The sequence below is a fragment of the Phocoena sinus genome, chromosome X (assembly GCF_008692025.1).
Source record: "Phocoena sinus isolate mPhoSin1 chromosome X, mPhoSin1.pri, whole genome shotgun sequence".
Lineage (NCBI taxonomy): Eukaryota > Metazoa > Chordata > Mammalia > Artiodactyla > Phocoenidae > Phocoena > Phocoena sinus.
The window spans coordinates 29,154,551-29,181,441 of NC_045784.1; the positions used below are offsets into that span (position 1 = coordinate 29,154,551).

The window sequence follows — 26,891 nt, forward strand, 5'->3', positions numbered from 1 at the left end:
TATTCATAATTGGTTAGTGTTTCGCTTTGATAACTTTAGTGTGCCTTGGATACGACCCCAAACTTGCAAGATGTGTAAACATCCTTCCACTTTGATTAATTATTTAAGTATTCTCTGAGGAAGATATCATAGTATAGAGACAGAATCCAGTATCTCTCTTGGTCTGGACTCCTGTTAGTATGACTTTTACATTTATTTCCAGCACATTTGGAATCAACTGATTGATGTCCCTCCATTTAAAAAGAAAGTCAATTAGCTCTGTAATAAAGAGAGCAAGTTCTTAATCAATGCAAAGAAAAAAATCAAGGAGGAGGACAGAAATATTCTGCCTTACAATTATTTTCTGTAGTAGTTACAAGCAGGGAATCTCAACTCCAACCCACTAAGCTGAGTGATATAGGCAAGTTACTTACACTCTTCAGTTGTAAATGGCCATAATAATAGTGTCTACTTCCTGGGGTTGTCATGAGAATAAAATAAAATTATACTTATAAAATGTTAATTACTGTGCCCAGCACTTACAAATGTTCGGACAGTATTACACCAGAGCACATCAACATTCCTGTACAAATGCTACTCCAGGTTTCAGAAAACAAGAGTTTTTCTGAGATTCTTGGGAACCAGTTCAACCACCACACATCGTTAAATAAAAAGTTATGGCTGCACAAGAAAAACTATATTTTCGCAAGTGTGCTCATCAGCATCTTGCAAATACTGTGACAATTACAGGAAAGTCATATTATAATTATGAACTAGTCTTCAGGAGACTTGTTGAACATCTTCAGTGTAACTGAGTCTGTGTGCACGTGTACATGTGCGTGTGTGCGTATGTGTGTGTGTAACATCGCCACTGATGAATTCAACCTATAGTTCAAGTTTGCTGTGAAGTGTTAGATTATATTCTGGAGCTCAAGGATATCAAGGACTACCACCCAGAAACGCAGCTGTGAACCAGCAAAATCCCTCAGATCTGGAAACTGGAATGGGTGGGAAGGTCACAGGAAAAACAGTAAGATTTTAAATGGGTAATTATTTAATTTGGGGAGAGTTGCCTTTATTCTGGAGGAAGGCAAAATAACTAGGAAGATCAGCTCTCTCTAATTAAGATAATTTATAGGAATAGAAAGGGAAGCAACGTTTAATTTCCGCAATATTCCAGGCACCTGACATATGTTTTGGCTACTATTTCTGAATGCGTATTACAGGCTAAATACTTAACAGGCATTACTTAATCCTTGCAGTAACTGTATGAGGTAGATATTATTGAATCAACTTTGCACATGAGCAAAACTGAGGCTCAGAAAGTTTCCCAGCGCCATATAACTAATTAATGGCAAAAACTGGATTTCAACCCAAGGCTAGTTGGCTCTATGAATAAAAGGTTAAATCAGGCCTAAGCTTGCCTAGAAGAATGACCAGAGAATTTTGTTTTCCTAGAACTATGGAGTTGAGATAACTGGGAAAGTTGTACCTCTTTTGTTTGCTAACTAGAACTGCTCTTAGGCTAGTGGAGGAGGGGCTGTGAATCAATATGCAGGCCTTTATCTTCTGTTACTAGAATGGTATTAAATATTGGTGGGAAATCGTGGCTAGAACTTCTTTGTGTCAAGTGGCCCACACTGACCCTGGCTCTTTCCCCATGTGGATAAGGGGCAAATGTGTGTATTTTGGGTGTTTCTGGGCCACCCAATGACGTAAAGATTCCATGCCAGCATCTCTCATGCTTTGTATCCTTCTATACAGCTAAGTAAATGTAGTATTAGATTACATTCTACTGCATCTGTGAGTATAATTGCCAATTTGATCCCCTTGCAGCTACAGTGATATTGCAGGCTCCAATGATTGTTATATCCTGTCACTAAAAATCATATATCCAGCTGAAACACAGACTGTTTAGCAAAATAATCCTAGATAAACAGCTTGTGATTAAAGCCAACCTATTTCTGGCATTAATATCAGAGATCATGAAGTTAACTAAAGCAGTTTGCTTCTTTTAAATGGATTTATAGGATCACAAACTTGTACTGTGAAAAAATTATTTTACTGCCATTTTAAATTTTTTTCTTTACTTTTATTATCCCTTTGTTATTATTAAAAATTCCTCTGGAATAAGAGGCTTTATCAGCTATGCCAATGAAAGAGATATTTTTACTGGCTGAAAAACGGATCATCAAACCCGTGATGACAGGGCACAGCGATACTAGTTAGGATCAAAGTGAGAGAGGAAGAGAAAAAAGGAAAAATAAATAAAAGGACAAAGAGCCAGGGACCACCTCTGCACACAGGTTGTCCTGGACAACGCTTTGGTGGAATCACTGCGTGCGTGAGAGCGTCATTCTATCACATGTCCGTGAAGTAATAAACAGAAGAAGGGATGGAGAGAGAGCGAGAGCTGTGCGGACAGCAGATAAGGCAAGTCCCTTAATCCTAAAAGAGAATGTTTTTGGTAGCCAGTCTTATGTGACAGCTAGTCTATTTCTATTTTATCTGGTGGATAAACCATTTCTCATTAACAGTAGGACTGTTAGCAATAAGCAATGCTCCAGTAATTGAAGATTTGAACAGCAGGCTTAGTCACCTCTTGAGGAAGAAAATGCTAGACGTCTTAAAAAAACATGGGACAACAGATTCTGAGTTTTAACCTCTAAAAAGACATACCTAAGGAAATAAATGTTCTATTGCAGCTACTTTTACCTTGGCTATATGATAGTCTCACCTGACGAGCTTTTAGAAATTGCTGGTGTCAGGGCCCCATCTCAGACCAATAAAATCAGAATATCTGCTCCAACCCCAATGTTTTCATAAACCTCCCCAGGTGATTTTACTGGGCAGTCCAGTTGGAAAGAATATGGACTCTGAGAAGAGGTAAAGCTGAATTTGATTCCTGCTCATCTTTCTATTGGCTGTGTGATCTTGGTTTTAGTAAAGCTCTCTAAGCCTCAGGTTTTCCATCTATAAAATAGGATAAACTGCCCTAGAATTATTGTGTAAAAGAAATGTGAGATTCCTAAAACATGGTTGTCCTACTTAAATTTTAGTTACATTTTACCAAAAAGAGCTTTGCATATTTGAATTTATATCACTGGTGATAAATTAGAAAAATATTTTTAGGGGAAAACTGTGTTTTGATTTGAGGTAAAAGTTTACTCAGCAATATTTTTTAAAATCTCACAAGAACCATACTGCAGAACAATTGATTATTTCTAAAAAGTAAAAACAGTGGATTTCAACCATCTTATTAAATTTTAATAATACATAACATCCCCAAGCACTTAATAGCTGTTACAGTTACCTCATTTCTCAAGTAGATAGCATATGACCCACTAACCCCACAAGTTTGCCATAAGCCAATAAATCTAAGAGTGTACTTTATTATTTTTAAGTATAATCACAAGACTACTGTAAAGTCTCTGGTCCCTTTCATAAGAATTAAATCCCATTTTTATGAGAATTAAATTACCCTGTATTAAGAAATGGCATCAATCAAGACTCTAGTTCATTACTATTTTATCCAAATACTACTATAAATTAATATATTTTCATCTTATACTTCATATTCTAGCTGTTAAATAGCCCATGCATTTTTATAGAGAGAAATGATTTAATTGGAAAACATATGTACCAACCTGATACCTTTTTTCCTAGCACTCAGTTTTAAGGTTTTCAAATATCCATTTGCAAGTTCTGTGATATATCCTATTTTTTAATCAAACACAGTTAATTCCATTTTGAAGACTGTGAAATGAACAAAAATGTCCCAGCTATAAGCAACATATGCTTTATTTTCAAATACCATCACTGACTTTATTAAAACCTCAAAGAAATTTCCAAACTATGCCATTTTATTTTCATTTTCCTTAATTGTTTAAATATTCAAATTTTTTTTTTATAAAAAGGTCAATTTATTATACCTTTTGTTTGGTGGGATATCAGTGCCCTTTAAAACCCTACTATTCAAGTACAAATGATTATGTTTACAAAGTATTTACAGTTTCAGTCTTCTTCCTTTATATTTAAAAACACAATAACTATCTGGTTACAATAGTGAACAAAAAATCCGGAAGGTGGCAAAAGGGAAAGCCTCTGCCTTAGGAGGCTCACTGCAGCCTCCTGCTTCCCCTGGATCCTCCAAACACTGCCCAGCCTCCACTGGAACAAATGTCTCTGAATTAAAGAAAAACTGGGTGACTGCTTTCCATGGTGGCCAATTCTAGATTGACAGTGTTTTGGCTGCTGTCTTTATATTTTATGTTCTGAAGATTTCTCTCATTCATTACCATTGCATTACATGGGAACCCTGTTCTACAAGGTAATGTGGGATTCTGCCAACAGTAACAATCTGCGGAAGCCTGGAAAACAATACACTTAAATTGGGAAGGTTTAGTTTAACCTTTAAAACAGAAGGCCAAGAAAACAATACACTGGAACTTTTACCTAAATGACACTACTGAAGACTATGAGGTCAGTGGTGACATCAAGATGTTACTAAATCGAGCGATACCAGTAAAACTATTTTCTGTCCCATATTTTGCAATAGGGAATCGCTGAAGAAAACACACTTCTTTCACTTACACAGTAAGACAGGGCAGGGGTTCCACACTGCAAATATTCAGACCCCAGTTCTGTTGTCTTAGAAAGCTTTTGAGAGATGTTTTCTAAATTCTCTTCTAGTGTTCTAGATTAATAGAGGACTTTTATTCAGGTAGCTATGTCTAGGATATTCTAAACACTCAACATTTCACCATCATCTACAAAGAGACCTTCAACACTCCATGAAGGATAAGAACAAAACCAATAGGCAGCACAAATTAAAATAGGCTGAAAAGGAGAATTCCCTTTTAGTTCTGCACATTTGAGGATTAAAAAAAAAAAAAAAAAGTAGGAACTCTCCTCAGTACCCAGATAGGAAGCACAGAAAGCCTCCTGCATGCCGTACTCTCTCATTACAGCATGTGCTGAACCACAATGAACAAGTGAGAAGGCAAATTATAGTGTTCTGTTTTGGCAAAATGCTCTTAATAAGTCTACACCCTCCCATGATAAACAAGAAACACAAATATCAACTACAAAACACTTTAATTACTTTAATTACTCATAGTTGCTAATATCTCATGTATTACTTAAGATATGAGTCTTATTAAAATCAATAACAAAGGAGCAACACATATTTTTTCTAATATATTTCCTTAACAGTCTAATGGACTCCTAGTGATGATACCTGGGGACACCATCCACAAGATATGTATTATATGTCATTCAGCACTGAAACATGGTGGACGTATTTCCCAACTGTTTAAACAATTTATAGATGGCCTGTCATTCAATATTATTTCTTATGACTGCATAGGCCTAGGATATTATACTTCCCCAACTTAAATAAAAAACAGTTGTAAAAACCATCCCGGTAAAGTAATTAAAAAGAGATTCCCAGTTACCCAGGCAAGGATTACACTCAAATGCTTCTGAATATATTTGGTATAGAACCTCATCCACTATGCAAACCTTAAATCACATGATTAGACTATATTTCATTATTTAAATTCCACAATCAGGACTTCCCCAGTGGCGCAGTAGTTAAGAATCCGCCTGCCGATGCAGGGGACACAGATTCAACCCCTGGTCCGGGAAGATCCCACATGCCTTGGAGCAACTAAGCCCGTGTGCCACAACTACTGAGCCTGTGCCCTAGAGCCCACAAGCCACAACTACTGAGCCCACGTGCTACAACTACCGAAGCCCTCGTGCTCCATGGCCTGCACGCTGCAACTACTGTGCCCCCGTACTGCAACTACTGAAGCCCACACGCCTACAGCCGATGCTCCGCAACGAGAAGCCACAGCAATGAGAAAACCATACACTGCGACGAAGAGTAGCCCCTGCTCGCTGCAACTAGAGAAAGCCCGCGCACAGCAACGAAGACTCAATGCAGGCAAAAAAATCAAAAATAAAAAACATTCCACAATCAAGTGAGAAACTATATTACTTAACTGTAACAATGAATAATACTCCTCTTATTTTAACAAATAAACTCCTAACAGAAATAAAAAATATAAATTGGCTGGCTGTTTTCTGTAAGAGTAAAATTGGATAAATTATAAAAGAACATAAAGATGATGAGAAAATACCAAATTATGGTATAAAGGGTAAATTCAGGCCATGTACTACACATGCAGATATCATTTTTAATGTTTGGAGGTCTCTTTATTGTCTAAACAGGTGAATTTGGCACAGTTACATTCAATTATTTCTGCCATCCAAACAACCAAAATGGATCAGCAGAACAAAAATCACTTCAATTCATTAGTGATTGGCTCAAACTGTCCTGAAAATATTCATTTTCCATGTTATCTGAACTAAGAATAAGGTAGAAAATAGGATATCAAAAAGAGATGTGAAAGTCATTCTCTCTTTCTCTTCCCCCTCCTTCTCTCTCTCTCTGTCTCATGTGCCTTTGTTACCTTTTCAGGCTACTGGAAACTATATATTAATGTATTAACTTTTTAAATTTCTGTTTCAATAAGCAATCTGAAAATTCTCCATCAGGAAACAGGAGATCACAACAGTAATATCTTAATGTTAGTATAATCATCTCTATCACAATATTGATATACTATCTTTTTTTTTTTTGCTTTGCAGTACGCAGGCCTCTCACTGTTGTGGCCTCTCCCATTGCGGAGCACAGGCTCCGGACGCGCAGGCTCAGCGGCCATGGCTCACGGGCCCAGCCGCTCCGCGGCATGTGGGATCTTCCCGGACCGGGGCACGAACCCGTTTCCCCTGCATCGGCAGGTGGACTCTCAACCACTGCGCCACCAGGGAAGCCCGATATAGTATCTTTATCCTCATTTTTATGCTAATATTTGTATACTATTATTGGTAACCTTTTTACCCACGTAGAAAGTTTTCATTTATTTATTTTGCTATGTATTACAAAGTACTGCCTCACTGCCCCTTAAAGATTTTTCTCCTATAGTAGCAATGATAAATCTGAGGATGCCTCAAAGTCATTGGCTAAAGTCATCTTTAACTCAAATGCATTCAAGTATGTTAAAGTGGCAGTGGACAGTCAAAGCTAGTTTTGCAATGTGTCTGCCCATAGAAAAAAAGGTGCGTAAAAAGAGGAAGGTTCAGGATAAAAACCTAAAAATAGTCAAGGATATTCTAATAAGTACCCTTACTCTAATGATATGCAGACTAGAAATATGTTAATCACATTTCTCTGGACTTCTACATTGGCCATCAGTTTTTCTAAAGCCTCATTATGTATCATTGCTAGTCTCTGTTCTAAGCAATGCTAACAGAAGTATATATTTAAAGTATTTAACACAGTATTTCCCAAATTCCTTTGCTAAAAGGTTGTGTTGAATATACATTAAGCAAATGAGATGGCAACACTAAATCTACTAATGTAGCCCATTCCTTTGCTAATACAATAATGGCATCTCTAATTTGCTCATTTCCACTGCAATCCACTGATGTTCAAAATTAAAGAAATATTTTCATTATTACATTTAACACTATTAAATGATATAACTTGGTTTTAATGATCAAATTTTAATATCTTTTAAAAGAAATGCTGGAAAAAGTGGTCTCCTGCTGACATAATAGGAACATTATTCTGCTATTATCATATCTGTATAAGCAGTTGATGATACTTTCTGTTTTCCGTAGTAGAGTAAGTAGACTAAGAACTGTTCTTCCAAGAAACTCAGGATTTAGTTTTAGATAATTACAATGTGTATTATCTCTAAAGACACTCTGTCAGAGATAATGATATACATCAACAAAACAGTACAAAGGAACATATATTTTGTTACTTTGTCATCAAAAAGGCAATGGCCATTTTAATATATGTACTATTAAAATATTTTTTTAATATATGGAAAATAGAATACTCTGCACTGCAGAGAGTTTGGCTCTAAAGAGTATGAGATATTTACAATAACTTCTAGTTGAAATGTTATACACATGAGGAACACTAGTATATTCCAACCTCATTAAATTCTCTGAAAACAAAGATATTCCACAATGGGTTCTAGAAAAAAAAACAATCTAAATGATATGAAATGAGTGTGCCTGTCCATAAAAAGTTCGAGTTATTTATTTTAACAACACCCTTCTGAGTTGATATGGTTTTACTCTTTCCATTTTAACTTAGTGTAAACTACTTATTACCATTTCTTGTTGTTAATGGTATCAAAATGCGATGAACAGAACAAAGCTGTTAGAAACAAAAACGCCACTTGCTCAAACGATATCAAACCCAAAAAGAGGCCTTAAGGACTTTCTCCTCTTTTATAGTAAAAGCTATATATTTTCTCTTGAATACTTTTTTAAAGACTAATCAGCTGCATGCAGGCAAAGTGAAGTCAGAGACCATTTATTCAGGAGTAAAACTTTCCAAAAGGTAGAGCTAATTCATGGAAAAGTAGACTCTAAAAGCAACTGAAGGACTTCCCTGGGGGCGCAGTGGTTAAGAATCTGCCTGCCAATGCAGGGGACACAGGTTCAAGCCCTGGTCCGGGAAGGTCCCACATGCCGCGGAGCAACTAGGCCCGTGCGCCACAACTACTGAGCCTGCACTCTAGAGCCCATGAGCCACAACTACTGAGCCCGGGTGCTGCAACTACTGAAGCCAATGCGCCTAGAGCCCATGCTCCGCAACAAAGAGAAGCCACCACAATGAGAAGCCAGTGCACCGCAACGAAGAGCAGCCCCGGCTCGCCACAACTAGAGAAAGTCTGTGCACAGCAACAAAGACCCAAGGCAGCCATAAATTAATTAATTAATTAATTTTTAAAAATAAAATAAAAACAACTGAAGAGTGATGCAGGGATTAGCCAGGCAGAAAACAGAATCTGTGTCACCACCCTCATGCTGTTAAAATGAAGTGGATTAAAACCAAACTAATTGGCTTGTGAATGTCATTTTGAGGTTACAAATATTTCTTGAAAGCCCTAGTGTTCATCACATTTGACTCTCATCATTCATTTTTCATTCTAAAGTTACCCTGGTAAGCCACAGATGATGTGCACATCATCTTGCCCATCACAAATGGAAATGACTTACGACAGTCAAAAGTCATCTAGAACCAGCACAAATTTTTATCTCCAATTTTTTAAATTACTTTTAGAACATCTACACTTTGTTATTCACAAGGAAAAGCTGACAAAGCATTCTCTTAATGCATAAAGTATTGTGTGGATTTGCAAACAAACCAACTTGTTTGAAATTCAGGGAAGCAAACAATGCACGTGAAACCCACAAGGCACTACTGTGCATGTCTTACAGGGAAATCAGGAGAGAAAGTGAATTGAATGATTCACAATAGGATATGTTTTGAAGGAGATAAACCTTTTATATCTATAAGCATAAAGATGCATAAATTATTAAATTTTACCCTACTAGTACTTGTTTTTGCATATGTTAACATTTAAACACACCAGAAACAGCTCCTGAAATTGCTTATGCTAATGCCTATTGCTACTCATTTTAAAAGGCAATTCCACTTAAAACCAAACCTCAGGCCTCAAAACACCAATTAAGGCCAAACAAAGCATACCAAAGTCGATATATGCAAGGTATGAAAAGCTCCAAATTATATTTCAATGACTTTTTAATTTATAAATCAACCCAATCAATAAAGCATATGTTTAAAATTCTAAAAACATTTTTGGGCAGGTATTTTTTAAGCCAAATATAACTTCAATGCCCCCAATAATAAAAATCTCCCCAAATATAAAGCTAAATGTTTCATTAGCCTCCTAAGGGGCATATTAGATATGAAACGAAAACTGCTTTGGGGAATAGCTGACATCGTCATGTATAAGCTAAAGAACCAAAAATTGGTTAAATAAAAATATGAACTTCTGAAAGGTAATTACTATACAGGACATGCAAGAAGTCCGTTGAGTCTTGCCTGTTAGATACACTGAATAGCCTGTTCTAAGTCTTAGATTCTAAGAGATGCTATTCTGTCTTTTGCGACTAACTAATCAGTAAATAAAAATCCTTATGATTTGGTTAATTTTTTTCTTTCAATTATCATTGATATCGTCTCTTGAAAAATACTGAGCAATAATTTTTAAATGCATTTTTGAGTATTTCCCTAACACACTGGCAGGAACTGATAGACACTTAAAAATATAATTTAAGATTTATTCTGAATCCTTATCTTATTGAAAGCCAAAAAACCTTTAATAAACCAGTTTAGGAGACAGAATGCTCTTGGAAGGGAGTCCATAAATAGCAAAAGTTCTCAGATCGAAGAGTTTACTTGCAAAATAAAACCATAAGTGGTAGTTTGATCTCTATTAATCAGCTTGTATTTCATACTGTACCTGGTTTACTTTGAATTATCAAGTTTGAGATATTATAATGGTGTGCCTATATGACATGCATTTCAACATACACTTTCCATTTAGGAGAACATATGGAATTGGGTGTATCAGGCTATTTTATGCTATAAAATATATTATTTAACTGCCCTTTTCTGATTATAGGCTTATCAATCTATTTCCTGACTGTGATGTGGATGCCTATCTAGGTTCCCTTACTTCATTGATTCAAAGGAGGACTTAGAGATCAAAAGCCATTTTATCACTTAGCAAGGAAAAGATCTATTTTAAACTTACTCTTACTATTTTACGAAAGGATAAGGCACACACAAGAATATCCCAGACAACAGAAACTGACTACCATATGTGGATTTAACGAAAAACAAAAAACCTATTAACAGGCTTATCCTTCAGATTCATACACTATAGCTTTCACCCTCGGGCTGGAGTCATATTTTCATTATGTCTGCCCTCTATACCTCACTAGAGTATGAAAAAACACATATATCAATCGGTACTGAGAGTCAATAGTGAGGTAACCCTCCCCCAATCCTTCAAAACAAGGAAATATGATTGATACAACTGCTCCCAGCTAAACTGGGGCAAGAAGGACACTGACCATCTACTGAAGCAATAATAAGAGGTTACAGGAGTCATGCATTATCTAAAGGAGAAGAAACATTTCTAATGAACTTAATCTGATTCCAACTTCACAAACATTTGTATTGCTATAGTTTTCCCTTCCCAAGTCCATGTGCTTATCAAGAGCAATATAGAGGTCAATTAGATATGAGTATTCTGGTTCTTGTGATTGTTAAATATCTCATTTAAAATAAATGAGCTTCCATTTTGATTGTTATATCATTTTTTTTCATCTGGTTTAAAGTTAACTCCCCCCCACCACCACCACCACCATATGGATCTTTTATCAATAAGATGAGGTAATCAGGTTTTTGGGTCTATAACACTAGATTAGATTCTGGTTGATGATAAATTCACCAGTAAAAGGCTATCCTCTGAGCTATTTCAGAACTTTTCCAGATGGGACCTATGACCACCACTCAAGGATCTCCTTATTTGGGATACTCAAGGATCTCCTTATTTGGGATTGATTCAATATTCCAAAGAAAAAAGAATTATATAACCCTACCCAAATATCAGCTTGTACTACATTGCACATATCAATTGACACTGCCTCTCCAACTTCTGGGTTTAGAGTGTGGTAAAGCCTCAAGAAAGTTGAGAATATAGTCTGCAATTCCAAAGAAGTTGGCAAATTTAAAAAGCGCCTCATGGGCTAGAAGAAAAGCAGAGGTCAGGAATTATTTTCCCTCTAATCCATGTGTTTGTAAGATACGACTATGCAGCACCGGAGATAAGGATGAAATTTAATTAAGTGTAATATTATAAAAATATAAATACAGTACTGCCTGTGAACTAAAGAAGCAGAAAACAAATAACCATTCAATGGAGGACTTCCCCCAGAGTGACAAATTACAACAAAATCAGCGCCAGGAATAGATTTCCTGATTTAAACAGTAAACCATGTTGCCTCTTATGAAGTGTTTGAATGAAACTGGCAAGAGTAGCTAATTATTTATAGCTGATTAGTCTATCAAATCTCTTGGTAGAATAAGCAAAACATGAACTTTTTATAATTATTTGGAGTCAATATACTCTAAATGCAGTATACTTCATCTGTGAGGCATATACATTCTACAGGCTTGAATTTTTTTTCTAAAGTTTTACATTTTAGTTTTAGATATTGGTATTCTGAGAACTAAAATCATGTATGACAGTTCATAATGTATTTCAGGAAAACAGAACATTTTAAATATACTTGGAATACAGAAAAACACAATGCAGAGTTTCTATTTTGTGCTTACTTTGTGGAAATGTTAAGCCTGAGATGATCAACATTAAACTATGCTAAAAACAGTGGTAGTTTAGAAATGCACCAACCTTCAGGATCCAGTAGTTTCTCTATGCCTAAATGATATTTGGCAATGTTGAATGCATGTTCCAGTCGTTGTGTGGCTGACTGCTGGCAAACCACACTATTCCAATCAAACAGGTCTGGCCTGAAACACACACAAATATAAAGACAAATATAAATCAACTTAAAATGTTTCATGAGATTCATTTCAATTCTTTCGTAGTTCCCAGACCAGGGATCGAACACATGCACCCTGCCGTGGAAGCACAGAGTCTTAAACACTGGACCACCGGGGAAGTCTCCAGTTCTGATATTTGACTGACAACCCATGCCCACATTCCTTAAGAGTTGAGTGTTGCTCTTCGGTACTCCTCAATAACATTTCTCATTTAGACAAGTCACAATTTTAACAGAAAATCCTGAAGAAAACAAAGGAGAAATTATTCTATGTTATCCAAGCAACAAAAATATGTTCATCTCATCCAGTCTCATGGATTTGAATACCAGCCATTTGCTGGTATCTTCTAATTCTATAAGCCTAGCCCAGACCTCTTCCCTGAACTTCAGACTCTAGATCCATCTGCTTACTCAGTAGCTCTACTTAGAGTCATCACAAGACTCAAGCATCCAAAACTGACCTTCTGATACTCATCCCCATTGTACCACCACAACTCACCTACCTCTCTTATAGTTCTCCCTTCCTCAATAATCAACGACAAGGTCAAACTTGTAGGTACTCAGCAGAGAAACCTTGGTGTCAACTTTGATGACTCTTTCACTCTCATACAACACTTAGTTGGAAATATATCCAGAATTTGACCAATTCACGCTATCCTCGCTGCTAGCACGATAATCCAAACCACCATCTTAGCCTGCATACAACACTGCATTAGTTTTCTAACTGCTCCCCTATTCCCACCCTTGCCCTTGTTAATCTATTCTCAGCAGAGCTGTCAGAGTGATCTGGTTGGTAAAATGTTTCATCATAACCTTCTCAAATCCTTGCTATCGAGGGAGTAAAATTCACTGACTTAACTGCGACCTACAAGGCCCTACATGGTCTGGCTCCCCATTAACTCTCTGATTTTATTTCTTGTCTCCCTCCTTGTATTCCTCAAACAGGCTAGATAGTTTCCCACATTTGCACTTGCTGTTCCCTATGCCTGGAATTCTCCTCCCCCAGACACAGATATGGCTCACTCCTCCACTTCCCCCATCTAAAACTGGGTCTTTACTCAAAAGTCACATTGATGAGTCCTTCCCTGCCCTTCCCCCATCTAAAACTGCCTGCCCCCAAATCAAACTTACACAGAATCATTTCCTATCCCTCTTAATTGCTTTATATTTTTTATCATTAGCATTTAACTACTATTTAACATATTATACATTTAATTAATCTTATCTATTTACCTATCTCCCGCACTTGAATGTAGAATATAGAATTATTTTTGCCAGGTTTGTTCACTTATAGAAACCCAACCTGACACACAGGAAAGGCTCAATAAATATTTATTGACTACACCAGAGAATGGATGAGAACATACTATATGAATATCATTTTACTTAATAACGGAGAAAACACAAAGTCGTGTAAGAGGCTGTTCTTATCCTATGAGGATTTTAAATCTAATGAGGAAAAAAAATCCATACATCACAAGTTACATACATTTTAAGTGTGACAAACACAGATAATAATAATATATGGTTTTCTAAAATCTGAAGAGGTCAAGAAAGTTTTTTTTGAGGCTTAAGGGACTCTTAAATGGTGGTTTGGGTTAGAGTAAAGAAAAGTGCTTGAGAATAGAATTCTAAATTGCGTGGATATTACAGAATCAGAGTTCTTAGGGAAGGAAAGAGCAGAATGTGCCCAGTCAGTCAGGACCTCACAAGTCTGGCTCCACTGGGAGATTTCTAGTATCAAGTGGTGGGAGATATGGTTAGGAGGAGGATTGGGATGAGTCTATAAAAGGCCTTGGCTGTTAAGGAATTACAATTTTACCCAGCAACATTGGAAACCATTAGTTAAGTGCTTCTCCATCTTTCCTGGATCACAGATACCTTTGAGAATCCGATGAGCACTATGAAACTTCTACCCAGACAAAATTCCTATCCATAGCTTTAAACAGAATTACATAGAATTTTAGGACATTTGGGCCTGTCACTGGACTCCTGCTTAAGAACTCATGCTCTGCAAGAGAAGATGTTTCAAGGATGGGGTTAGCTGCTATTTTCTGAAACCAGAATTCAAAATAAAGGTGCAACTTTAATTCTCCTTTGACTCTCATTTCCTTTTCTCTACTTGCTCCTACCCTGTTTAATTCACCAGACTTTTGTGCACTTCTTGGTAAATCTAATCTCCCCTATATACTTCAAGTTACCCAAAGCAGCTAAAAACCCTTTAGAACCTAAAATATGTATAAATTGGGAGCTGTCTCTAGTAGTGGAAAGACTCTTAAGAAACAAAAATTAAATCTTACACTATTTGGGGGAAGTTTTAATTTCACTATGCAACTTCTGCCCCATCTTCATTTCTCCATCTCTCATTAAGGGGAGTGAAAAAGAATATAGGTGGGAGAGTGTGGGAAACCAGTTTCTCACCTACAGCAAAGTAAACAAGGTTAAATCAGTATGATAAAAAAATAGGATTACTTCCACACTTAAGCCCTTTTCCCTTCATCCCCTTCGCCTTCTCCTTAGCCACTAACTAGTTACCTGGATGACGAGTTATCTAAGTCATGTAATCTATTTGAGCTTCAGTGTTTTCATTTTAAAAAGAAGGAATTGTACTGAATGGCCTTCGAGGTCTCTTCTAGCATTTAAAATCAATCTAATAAAATGTTTTAAATCATTAAAATTCACCATTAACATTTTAAATAACCATGATTTTCAAATGCATAAAGAATTGTAAAACTAACCAACTGAAGAGGAAAGCCACATACCTTCCCATGCTAACCTAGAACATAAGTCATAAATAAGAATGTGCCACCAAGGACCCCCACACTTTTGAGGAAACCGACATACTGAACGAGATAACATAGCCTAGTAGGTAAGCAGAGTCCCCTACGAATCCATATCCTGGCTCTACAGCATATTAGCTGTGAAAAGATTTCAGTCAAAAATGTAACCAGAGGATATAAAATGGAGAATTTCCCACATGTGCCCTCAGAAGAACAGAACTTAAGAATTCAGAGGCTGATTTTCTATGAACGCCTGTTTTACAGAAGATCAAGCCTTATCTCCCAATCAATGAATATCCACCTAGAATCTCTCCCCATCCTCAAGTCAATGAACTTACTGCTTGCACTCCGGCTGCACTGCCCCCTCTCTGTGCTCCTTGCCCATACGCACAGCCTGCCCCAAACCCCCAAAAGACTCGCCTGTAAATTGTTACAGCATGCGTTTCCCAAATTGCAATTCCTCTTTTGTTCCTGAATAATCATTTGACCTTGCCTCCGTTTATCTCTGTTTAGGTTGACATAATCAAATGATCTTTGGGAAACTGAGGCACAGAGAGGTTATATGATTTGCCTATTTGTGAAATGGGGACAATGACAGTATGTAAGTCATGAGAAACAGATGGGTTATTTTACTTAGAACAGGGCCTACAACATAATAATTGCTTAAAAACACTAACTTCTATTACTTTAAGGTTAATTATATTTATAAAATAACAGTAATACGTTTTCAATGTACAGATTCAAGCCAAGAACCTATACTTACAGAAGAGATATAAATGTTACAAACATTGTTGATGCAAGAATAACAATATAATGACAGAAGTGGAGAGGAGAGAAGAGGAGGAAGTATGTATGAGGGTGATAATTTCCTCAACCTTCATTTCAGGTGGTCAACAGATCTTGTCTAAACTTGATGAAAATAAGTATACCACTGTCATTTAAAGTCACACAGGCAACAATTATAAGAATAAAATGATTATAATATGGTGATGAAATCAGGAAACAGATGGGGATAAGATGTAAATTTGTGGGCTTCATATTAAGGAATAAATCCATCTACTGTCAGAAATGAATTAATCAAGAAATAGATATATATAATTATGAAAAACGTCAGAAAGAATAGAAGAAGTTGCTGACAGTAACTACTTCTAGGAAGTGGAGAGTGATGGGATAGGGCTGAGGTCAGGAAGACACATTTTGTTTCTTTTTGTCCTTTGCCTCCCTCTCTAATGTTTGACTTTTTTTTTAAAAACCACGTGCTATGTTACTTCTATGGTAATAAATTAAAATAAGAAATTAGGAAAAAAATTTAACTGCAACTTTATACTTATTGCAACTTATTTGCATATTTTGAGCATACTGCTAATCAATTATTATTTGGTTTTCCCATGAAAGTAGAATCTGGCTTCCTTTTAACTGCACTGTAGTGAACTCTGTGTTTTAATTTAATACTTTTAATTTCTTACATATTAAGATAAAATTTAGCCTTAAAGAAATATCAAGTCACTAAAAGCCTGATTTTTGGCAAGGCTCTTTGTCAATTCCTATGTTCGTTATCAAGTTCATGCCTTTGTTCTACATAGTCTTTCAATTATTGAAATCAGGACACCTCATGACATTCCTAAGTGTTCCAATGACAATCACCCTGAACAGACAGTTCAACCATTCTCTTTTTCTTTAGATAAACAATATGTTCATCTGTCAGAGACAAAAAGAAGAGGGAGATGATTCATGAAAGAGCATTATCAACTGTGAGAAACCTCTTGAAAAGTAACCATGTGATGTGTAAGAAGGTAGTTACTGATGATTCATTCAGTATGACAGAAGAATATATAAACATAGATATTTGGAGAGACAAAGAGTAGGTCAGGGACAGATGTGACAGGGCAACCTGGATATGTTTATTGTATTACTTACAAATGCATACAGAAATCATGAAATGGAATATTAACAAATGTAGTCTGTGAACACGCTTGCAGGACTGAAGTCTTCCACTTGAAAAGAAAATGCTAACGAGCCAACAAGGACCGCATAACCGGATCCTCGATATTTCTGTTCATCTGCAAATGTGTACATGAACAGCAAGATCAATATGTTCCGGCCCTTACTGTGAAGCATGTGGCTGCATAAATGAACACTGACTTACAATGCAGAATGAACGTCTCTATCCCCTATCATCTGGCTGTACTGAGGCTGTGGAATATTTTTCTTCCTGTCACACTTAGGAAAAACAACATATTAACATCGCTTAACATGCCGACTGAGCGTGAGCCTGCCTCCTTTCCAAAGTCAGGTTGCTGAGTCATTCACCTGGAAACTCAGTCTAGATGGGGTTAATTAAACCCAGCTGGAGCAAGACACCTGACAAAGATGCTTATTTAGAGAGCATTTGCTCCCGGAAGGGTAAACCAGGAAGAAAATTTATATTCTGGATGTTTCTAGAAGCAAGACTGGCATAGGAAAATGGTAGACTACACTCGTCGAGAAAAGAAAGATCAAAGTGATAAAAGATAAGCTGCATTGAAAATCAGGGCAGATGCAGTCCAGTGGCATTTCAAGCACAGTTAATAAGGCAATGTATTTGACCCTGGGGATTGGGCTGGGTAAAAGAGATGGGTAATAGGAAAACCAAAGCACATGTTCATTAGAGTAAATGTATTATACATACAATATATATGAATGTATTCATTATATATAATGTATGTATTTATCATGTTTTGCTTTTTCTTGAACTGTTACTAATTCACTTACTGAGCTTCTTTATACAAGAAAAAGCAAACAACTATTTTATCTTAGAAAATATAATAATGTGAATATAGTTAAGGACATTTGGTTCACTATGTCACACTGAGTTCCTTTTACGAAGGTCAACAGAACAACTCTCACGCTTTACAGCGATTGCTTTGCTGTTCCAGAGCAATTGTTTCTTTTGATATTCTGAGTACTGAGTCATAGAATTAATTGTGGTCTGCTCTTTACCTTGGTTGCTAAGATGCCCAGAGCCTCTTTTACCCCTGAAATATAAGTATATATACATATATATACACACATACAGGGCCTTATGGTATTTGCTATCTAAGTATCTGACAAGAGAAATGTTTCTTTTTCACATTATTAATCTGATGATGGTAATTAATTGTACTACAGCCACTCACATAAGTTCTACAACCATTTTTAACGCTACAGCTGAAGCTCATTACTAACACATTATTTGTATAGAAAGACCAACTCCATTCTTAGCAAAGTTAGAATATAACCTTGATTTCCTGGCAGTCTCAATTTCAAAGATGTTGATACCCCCTCCCCACCATAACCACATTCATGCTCTGATAGTTTTAACATTTCGACAACTAAGTGTAATATCACATAAAAATAGGATATTATTATTCAGTACCTTCCAATGGATGGTTACATCAATACGGTCAGCATAAATAACATGTTGCATAGTGGGAAATGATCAGGAACCATGCTGGAGAAAAAGATATCAGACTCTAAATCAATACTTTTAAAAATTATTCAATGTTTCGATAATCTTACCTATGACTGTGGATGAGAGCGTTCAAAGCCAGACCATCAGACCAGCTGGTGGTGAAGTTAATGACATTAACCTGTGGATAATTACGAGTTGATTGTCGGACCCAGCTCAGGAGTATCTTTTCACTGTTGGTTTGTTGCAATCCAGCCATGATATTTTTCATTACATTTTTGACCTACGTGTGGAAAGATATCTTCATAAGGAAATGCATGAACAAGAAGCACACAAACTTAAACCTGAATGTTCTAATCTTCAGTTAATAAATACTGGCTCAGTGGTGATGACGAATTTGCACTGATCAGGCAACCCTCCCATTATGAATGGGATTCATTTGCGAAATGCTTGGCCAGTTATGAGCACCGAGATTCACTCACTCCTAGATGACAGGGCAAAGGTCAGTTTTCTCCCTGCCTCAAGAAAGAAGAGGCAGCTAGTGCTCCTTGAACAAAAGAATCTTGGAAGGATCATTCTGGACAAAGTGCCTGTCATGAACAGGGGCACCAAATGCAGACAAAAACGACTGGGGCCTGGCAGGTTGGCCCTGTGGTGGTTTCCGTCTTAGCCGTTACTCTGCCCACAGCATGAAATGCTTCTCTCGAGGGGGGGCTGGGGGGGAGGGGGAGGTAACAAGGCTCTACGCACGTTGTCCCCTTGTACTTGTTTTCGGCAGAGAGGTTAAAGGGCTTCAGGTCCGTGAGCCATACCTGGGGAGAAGGGGTGGAACATTCAAGATGCCCTCACGTGCAGAGCGGCTTGACAGTGCTAAAGCAAGGGGTGCCGTCCTGTGTGCTAGGCTCAGGAACGTCACCTCAGGGCTGTGACGAGGCCCGCTCCGTCAGCAACTCCCACTGCTACTCTGAGAAGTCACAGCCTCCCTCCCAACACACGGCGCCCTGGCCACCTCCGGAGTCACAGTCGGAATTCCCTACTTCCATTTTGTGGGCTGCGGTCACCTCTGCAGAGTCCCCTTGTTTGAGAAATTCGGCCACGTTGTGAAAGATCAGGTGGAACTCAAGTGCAAACAGCATGGTGGCAAAGAAAACGCCTGGGCTTTGGTTCCGAAGCCCCGTCCCATCAAGCGACAGCTGTGGAGATGGCGAAGGAGACTAAGGCCGCTGTGACGCCGCGTAGGAAGTCCATTCAGGGCCTACACAAGCCCTGCCACTTGTTCAGCAGGGTGGCAGCGGCAAGGAGAAAGCCAAGGGCCAGCAGGGACCCCAGCACGGGCGCAGTGAGGAAAACGAAGGCCGAATGAGAGACGCGACTCCGCCAACAGCTGGCGGCTTCAGGTCGAGCTGAGGAGAGCGCGCGGCCAGGAGTGCCGCGGCGCAGTACTGGGAGGGGCCGCTGGGTCCTGGGGGGTGGGGTCTGGGGGCCACGTAGTAGCGTTGGTTGGTTGGTTGGTTGGGCCCCACCCACCCCCCCACCCCCGGCTCCCGGAAGGGAAGCGGAAACCCAGACTGTGCAAAAGGGGAAAAATGGCAGGTTCGGTCTTATTTTCATGAATTGGTTTCTGGCCATTTGATTCTGTCCTAGGCTGTGTGCAGGTGCAAATGCCACTCGGCAGGTTGTTGTATTTCCAACTGTCACTCTTCTAATTCAGCTGCAGCAGAAATCCATTTTCTGGGTTTCGAGAATGCAGTTGACACCTCATTATAGAACAGACGGTCTACATTTTCTATTAAAGGAATCATTACTAGGCTACTTCTTTAATATGTCAGTCCCCTTATCACATACTTAAAGGAAGTATATAAGTAAATGTGAGTGGTTTTGACCACCAAGGGCTTCCCTTTCGGGCAGTATAAGGTCCATATACTACCAACATTTGATCAGATGATGAATATTTATTGTGTATTCCAAATATGACATTTTATTTTCTTCTTCATCCATGCAGAAGTTAACAAATGCCTTCGGGCAAAATACATATTTTAACATCTCCAATGTTAGTAATCCTTTTATGAAAGATTCAATGCAAATTTTAGGATAGACTATTAAATATAACTTTAAAATACTTGAAAAGGATTTGAGATGATGTTTTGTAAACGTGGGATTGATGTGAAGATGTGAAATCTTTCCATACATTTGTCACCATCCCTTGATAGCTAAATCTATTATTTAGGGGTGGATTATCCAGTTTTCTTAATTCCTTCCTGACCTGCTTATTTAGCCACTTACTTACTGAATAAATAGGTCAAATAGTTATGTAAGATATATAATTTTTCTCATCATAGTCTAAAGTTATAAAATATACAGCCTCCATGTACAGAGACTGCAGGATGTGTCCTGTGTGTCCTGTGCTGAACCAGGGTTGGAATCAGCAGACACTGGCTCAGTGGTGTTGATGGATTTGCACTGATCAGGCAACCCTCCAATGATGAATGGGATTCATTTGTGAAATGCTTGGCCAGACTGCCCTCTATGCACATAATGTTAAAGAACAACATGGTATTCGATCCAAAGCTCCTTTAGCATCATTATGTCACTAATTCAGCTTATCAGCCTCAGCCTCATTACTGTTGCTTCTACCTGGGTGCAAATGTTGCCGAGAAAAAAATAATAATAAAGGGCAATGTGAGATAACAGTTCTTCTTTTCCTACAGAAAAGAGAGTTACCAAGAAATCTTTATTAAGGATCAACCTTCAGTCAAACACTGAGTGGCTCCTATGGGGAGTCTTTAAGCAGAAAAATTCCCCACCCTCAGGGCTCACAGAAAGAATCAATATAAATAAATATGTGTGTGTGTATGTGTGTGTGTGTGTGTGTGTGTGTGTGTGTGAATACAGCTATACATCTATTTTTTAAAGGAAAAAAATGAAATGACTTTGAGCACTGATTTCAAAAAATGACTAGGAGTTAACGGGGCAAAGAAGGTGTAATGGACCTGCAGATGCACTACCAGGATTCTCCTTTAAGGAAGGGCTTGTTTCTCCAGCTGTCTGTCCTGAGGCAGACATCACCCATGAGTCCCCTCAGGAACTACTTGAGTAGCACAAGCATGTCACCTATGGTGACATCCCTCCTAGGACAGCACACCTTATTAACTGATGAAGGGAAATTGTATAAAGACTCAACCATTTCAGCCCCACTCATGACAACTCTAAAGGCTCATTCTAGCTCCCAGTTCTCCATGGAGTTCAAGAAGGCTTTTGGGTGTGCATCCATGAACAACCTGCTTGCCAAACTGAGTCTGCTTCCCAGAATCCATCCTGTAACTAAAAGGAGTTACAGCAGAGGGGTAGGACTGAAGAGAGGGAGGAATAGTCTTCTACAAGGGATGGATGGTAGTGTGTGAAAGACCTTCAGAAGATCGAGACCTATTTTGCCCAGAAGGCACTAGGTAGGCAGGAGGTTACAGTAAGGGCTTTCAGCAGTGCAAAATCCATCTTTCTCTTATCTGTTGTGCACATAATAAATAACATAAACATTCCAGTGTAAAGGAGCCCTGGAATTGAGTATTTCTTTTGAGGTAGCCAGCAAAGGTGGGGGTCTGACCTTGAGAGCACACCACTGTTAGTGATACCAAGCAGGACCCTGTGGGACTCCTGGGCACAAAAGCCTTTCTGTGTCCCCCATTTCTTGATTACAGGGAATAGGCTTCCTTCAGCCTCCATGACCTTCCCTGAGTTCCAACGAGCAGATTTAAACAGTTGCTAATTAGGGAAGGGAGGGGATGCAGAGACAAGGGAGGAGCAGTCAAGAGCAACAGTAGTGCAGCCTTGGGACAAGGTCCTGGTTCCCCCTCAAGGGATACACATAACAATATCTTTGAGCTGTTTTGCAGATACTGAAACCTCCACCAGGTGGGAGAAGTTAACAGTGTGCTGCCCAAAAGCACCTACACCCCAGATGGGTTGGAACCAGGAGTTTGATGATGCTGACTCCCACTTACCTCACCACCAACTAATCAGAAGAATGTCCACAAGCTGATCACACCCTCTTTGAACAATTACTATAAAACTCCTCACTACCCCCTCCTGGTTGGGATACACAGTTTTGAGGGCATTAGCCCGCTGTGGCCCCCTTTGCCTGGCAAAACAATAAAGATATTCTTTTCTACTTCACCCAAAACTCTGTCTCTGAGAATTAATTTGGTGTCGGGGTACAGAGGCCAGATTCAGCTTCATTAGCAGGATATGTTTTTATCTCCAGCTGGTTCCCAGAACCGAGGTGACCCCCTGCCCCCACTAAAAAGGATGGTTTGCACTTTAAAAGGAAGGAAGAAAGGGACACCTAACACACATTGTCTACTTCACAATTTTGCTCAAAGCTGCTTACTCCTCGATACAGGCATTATTTTTCAGGCAAATCATTTCATTTAAGTAGAAACCAGAAAAACAGGGACAGGGGAAATGGGGTTGGCATTCCTGAGTTTCTGCAAGTTCAGAGAGCAGGCCTCCACAGCAATAGTAATAACATAGTATATGACACTGGAACCAAAGATTCACATCTGTCCATCTCTTCATGTCATTCTTAATCTCCTAGATCTGGAAAGTACTTTAGGTTGGCCAGTGTGTCCTTTAATCTTTACTGAGACTCAAGGGCTTCTTTGACTATTTTATAAGAAGGCAAATACGCACTCTTGGTGAAAATATCTTCTGCGATTCATTGGGTTATGATAAGGAGTATCGAGCAGGAGGAACTTTTAAAAAGTGATTTAGTAGTTTTAGTAGAACAGGGCAGTGTGATAGAAGAGAGATAAGATAAAGAGGCAGAGGCTGGGAAGAGTCTACATCCTTGCAATCACAAGGATATGGTGATTTGAGGACATAGATGGAAAACAGAAGACTCTAAGAGAAGTCTCAGACCAGGAAAGACTGCAAAAGCATTCCTTCTGGTATTCCTGATGTGAAAGCCCTTCCACATGCTAATTTAAAAAAATGAGCACACGCACAAGCAAATGAAGAAAATATCAGACAGGGTAGTTTTAAACTCTATCCTGCAGTGAGTTGAGAGGGAATTGGAAAGGGTTTTGAGGAGATAAGAAAGGGTGAGATCATATGAGAGACAGTTTGGGTGATAAATACAATTAAAATAGCCTTTTGGGGCTCTGAGCACGCCTAAGTCCTCCTGCTGGCTTTGTCATGACTGCCATCTGTGCAACTCAAAGTGTTTCCTGCAAGCTGGGGTCTCTCCATGAACAGTTTGTTATGAGGCCATAAGATAAATATCAATACAATAGTTGATAGTCCATTAGAAACTTCCATAGCAATTTTACAGAGTCCTATTTATGTCGGTTGAGCTTAATGATAAAAAAGAAGCTTGGGGGCTTCCCTGATGGCGCAGTGGTTGAGAGTCTGCCTGCCGATGAAGGCGACACGGCTTCGTGCCCCGGTCCAGGAAGATCCTACATGCCGCGGAGCGGCTGGGCCCGTGAGCCATGGCCGCTGAGCCTGCGCGTCCGGAGCCTGTGCTCCGCAACGGGAGAGGCCACAACAGTGAGAGGCCCGCGTACCGCCAAAAAAAAAAAAAAAAAGCTTGGGTTTTATGTGTCTCTTTATTTCATTTTTCTAATGCTTCAGTTTTATTGTAATTTACACACAATGGAAAAGGGGGGAAATACTGCTCCTTCCTCAAGATAGTTTGATAAGGACTGAGCAACAGAAGGAAACCAGTTTGGTGGGGGACGCTATGTTGCCTTGCTGGTTCTATTTGACACCATCACTACATGAAAAACGCCCAGAATTGAGAATCTTGGGCTCATTTGAGGCTCTTATGAGCTATTCTCTGTTGTCAGCCGCTATGGTTGTTCTCCCTCTCTTCCCATATTGCTGTGAAATAGGACTGAGCCAGTTCAGAGTGTTTACAATAAAAGATATGGGAGTCAACTGGGAGAAAAATATGGGTACTGAGTTCAGTAGGTATACCTCTGGTCTACATACTGTCTGACTCCGAGCAGGACCAACCTACAATTCAAGTTAAAAGTCAACCTTACTAAAGGAAGTAGTGATACCTGCTACAATAGGAATGGACCTCAAAGATTATGTTCAGTGAAAGAAGACAGATATAAAAGAATATATATTGTATGAGTGCATTTGGTATGAAATGTCCAAAAAGGCAGGCATATATAGAGACAGAAAATAGATGAATGGTTGCCTAGGGTTGGGGGTGGGAGAGGAGAGTGATGGTAAATGGACATGAGATTTATTTTTAGTGTGGTGGAAATGTGCTAAAGTTAGATTGTTGTGATGATTGTACAACTCTGTAAATATCCTAAAATGTTTGACAGATGGGGGGAATTGTTTCTTCCTCAAAATAGTTTGAGAAGTGCTGGGCAACAGAACTAAACCAGTTTGGTATACTTTGCATTTTACACATAGAACAGGTAAACTTATGATATATAAATTATATCTCAAAAAAAGCTGTTATATAAAAAAGTAATCTCTACCAGTAAAAAGAGCCGGCATCTCATTTACCCTCCAAATTCTTAAAATATGAGTGGAAAAAAAAAGTTATTAGTATGATATGCCTCTAAGGAAAATGGTACACCGTACTGAGTGCTTTATGGTAATTCACTCATTTAATCCTGACAAGAAATATACGTGTTCATTATTTTTTTTTCACTTTTGACAGTGAGGGAATTATGGCCCAGAAAGGGATGACATTATATCCAATGTCACTAAGATGGTAAATGAGGAAGTTAAAACTTAAGCTCCTGTCGGTCTAAGAAAATATATACTCTTCACTAAACCAATGATCTGTGATCCATTTTGCAGAGGACCAGTAAATATAGGCATTCAGAAGACCCTGTGCTGAGGTGGTTCAGAAAAAATGCAATTTCCAAATCAGACTATGAAGTAAGTTTTTCTGTATAACACATATACAGATCATGATATCCCAATAATCTTTTATTGGCATTAGTTTACACTGAGAATACACACGATTCACAAAGTCTTATTCATTTGATAGTGATTAACAGGAAAAATACCCCTCTTCTTACAAAACTATGCAGATTTACTTTTAGGTGAGTTACAAAAGACCTATTTGTGAAAAGTTTTCTTTTTTCTTTTGCCTCATCTGTACCCAGTGAAATAAAATTTAGAAAAATATTCCTGCGAATGTGCTAGAACCTGTTTTATAATCTGCTGATACTTCACATTGCAGATGACAATCATCCCAGTTTAAAAGGCAGCACTATGGAGATGTGCTGTGTATTGTTAGGGATATACAGGTTTTGCAAATCAATGGTAAAAATGAAAGGAAGGATCAGCAACGTTACCTTCCCCCACCAAAAAAAAAATCATCAAGATTCTTACCTGCCAGTGGAGGATTATATTCCAAATCAAACCAAGAGTCAGTTTATGATTTCCGTCTACTATGTCAGTGCTTCCAATGTTCACTAAATCAACCTGTTAAAGATAAAGGGGAAACATTTGAAGGAAGGAGACAAAATGTCTGTTTGAAAAGAAAACAAAATGCAAAGGTAATTGCATTTATCTATTTCCAGAGCCTAAGCAGCATTATAGCTTTTTAAAAATAATCTAAAAATGAAACAAACTGCATTTGCAACTGAACTTTCTGTAACAAACAAGTGTCCCCAAACACATTTACAAAGAGATAGGAAATGAGTGTACTTTTAGTGTATAAATAAATTACTGCAGATTAAAGAGTCCAATAAGAGTATCTCCAGGGCTTCCCTGGTGGCGCAGTGGTTGAGAGTCCGCCTGCCGATGCAGGGGACACGGGTTCGTGCCCCAGTCCGGGAAGATCCCGCATGCCGCTGAGCGGCTGGGACCGTGAGCCATGGCCGCTGAGCCTGCAAGTCCGGAGCCTGTGCTCCGCAACGGGAGTAGCCACAACAGTGAGGGGCCCGCGAACCGCAAAAAAAGTATCTCCAAATAAAATATATAATAATGATAACTCATAAAGGATGCCTAAAATTAAAAAGTGCTTCCTAGGACATAATTGAAACTCAAAAATAGAAATTTCATCAATACTTTTATCTAGCTCAGAGGAGTGCTATTGTAATTAGGGGTGACTGCATCTGACTAAAATGTCCTTGCCTTAGAAATACATGTTAGAACTCTACTAAACAATGGAGCTAATGGCCAGCTCTCTTTTCTCTATCTAGGACTGGGTTTGGGAATTAAAATTTGGCAGAGTTTTATTTTTTCAAGACAAATCCCAT

At 38.5% G+C, this 26,891-nt stretch overlaps 1 protein-coding gene across 1 annotated transcript in view; it reads right to left on the reverse strand.

Moving 5' to 3' along the window:
- Nucleotides 1-26,891, reverse strand: part of DMD (dystrophin) — a 2,099,690-nt gene that overhangs the window by 1,695,409 nt on the left and 377,390 nt on the right. Inside the window, exons 5-7 of the mRNA XM_032618871.1 lie at nt 26,020-26,112; nt 18,768-18,940; nt 12,300-12,418 (exon numbers count right to left, since the gene is read on the reverse strand). Coding sequence (XP_032474762.1) covers nt 12,300-12,418; nt 18,768-18,940; nt 26,020-26,112 — 385 coding nt within the window. The remainder of the gene's footprint in view (nt 1-12,299; nt 12,419-18,767; nt 18,941-26,019; nt 26,113-26,891) is intronic.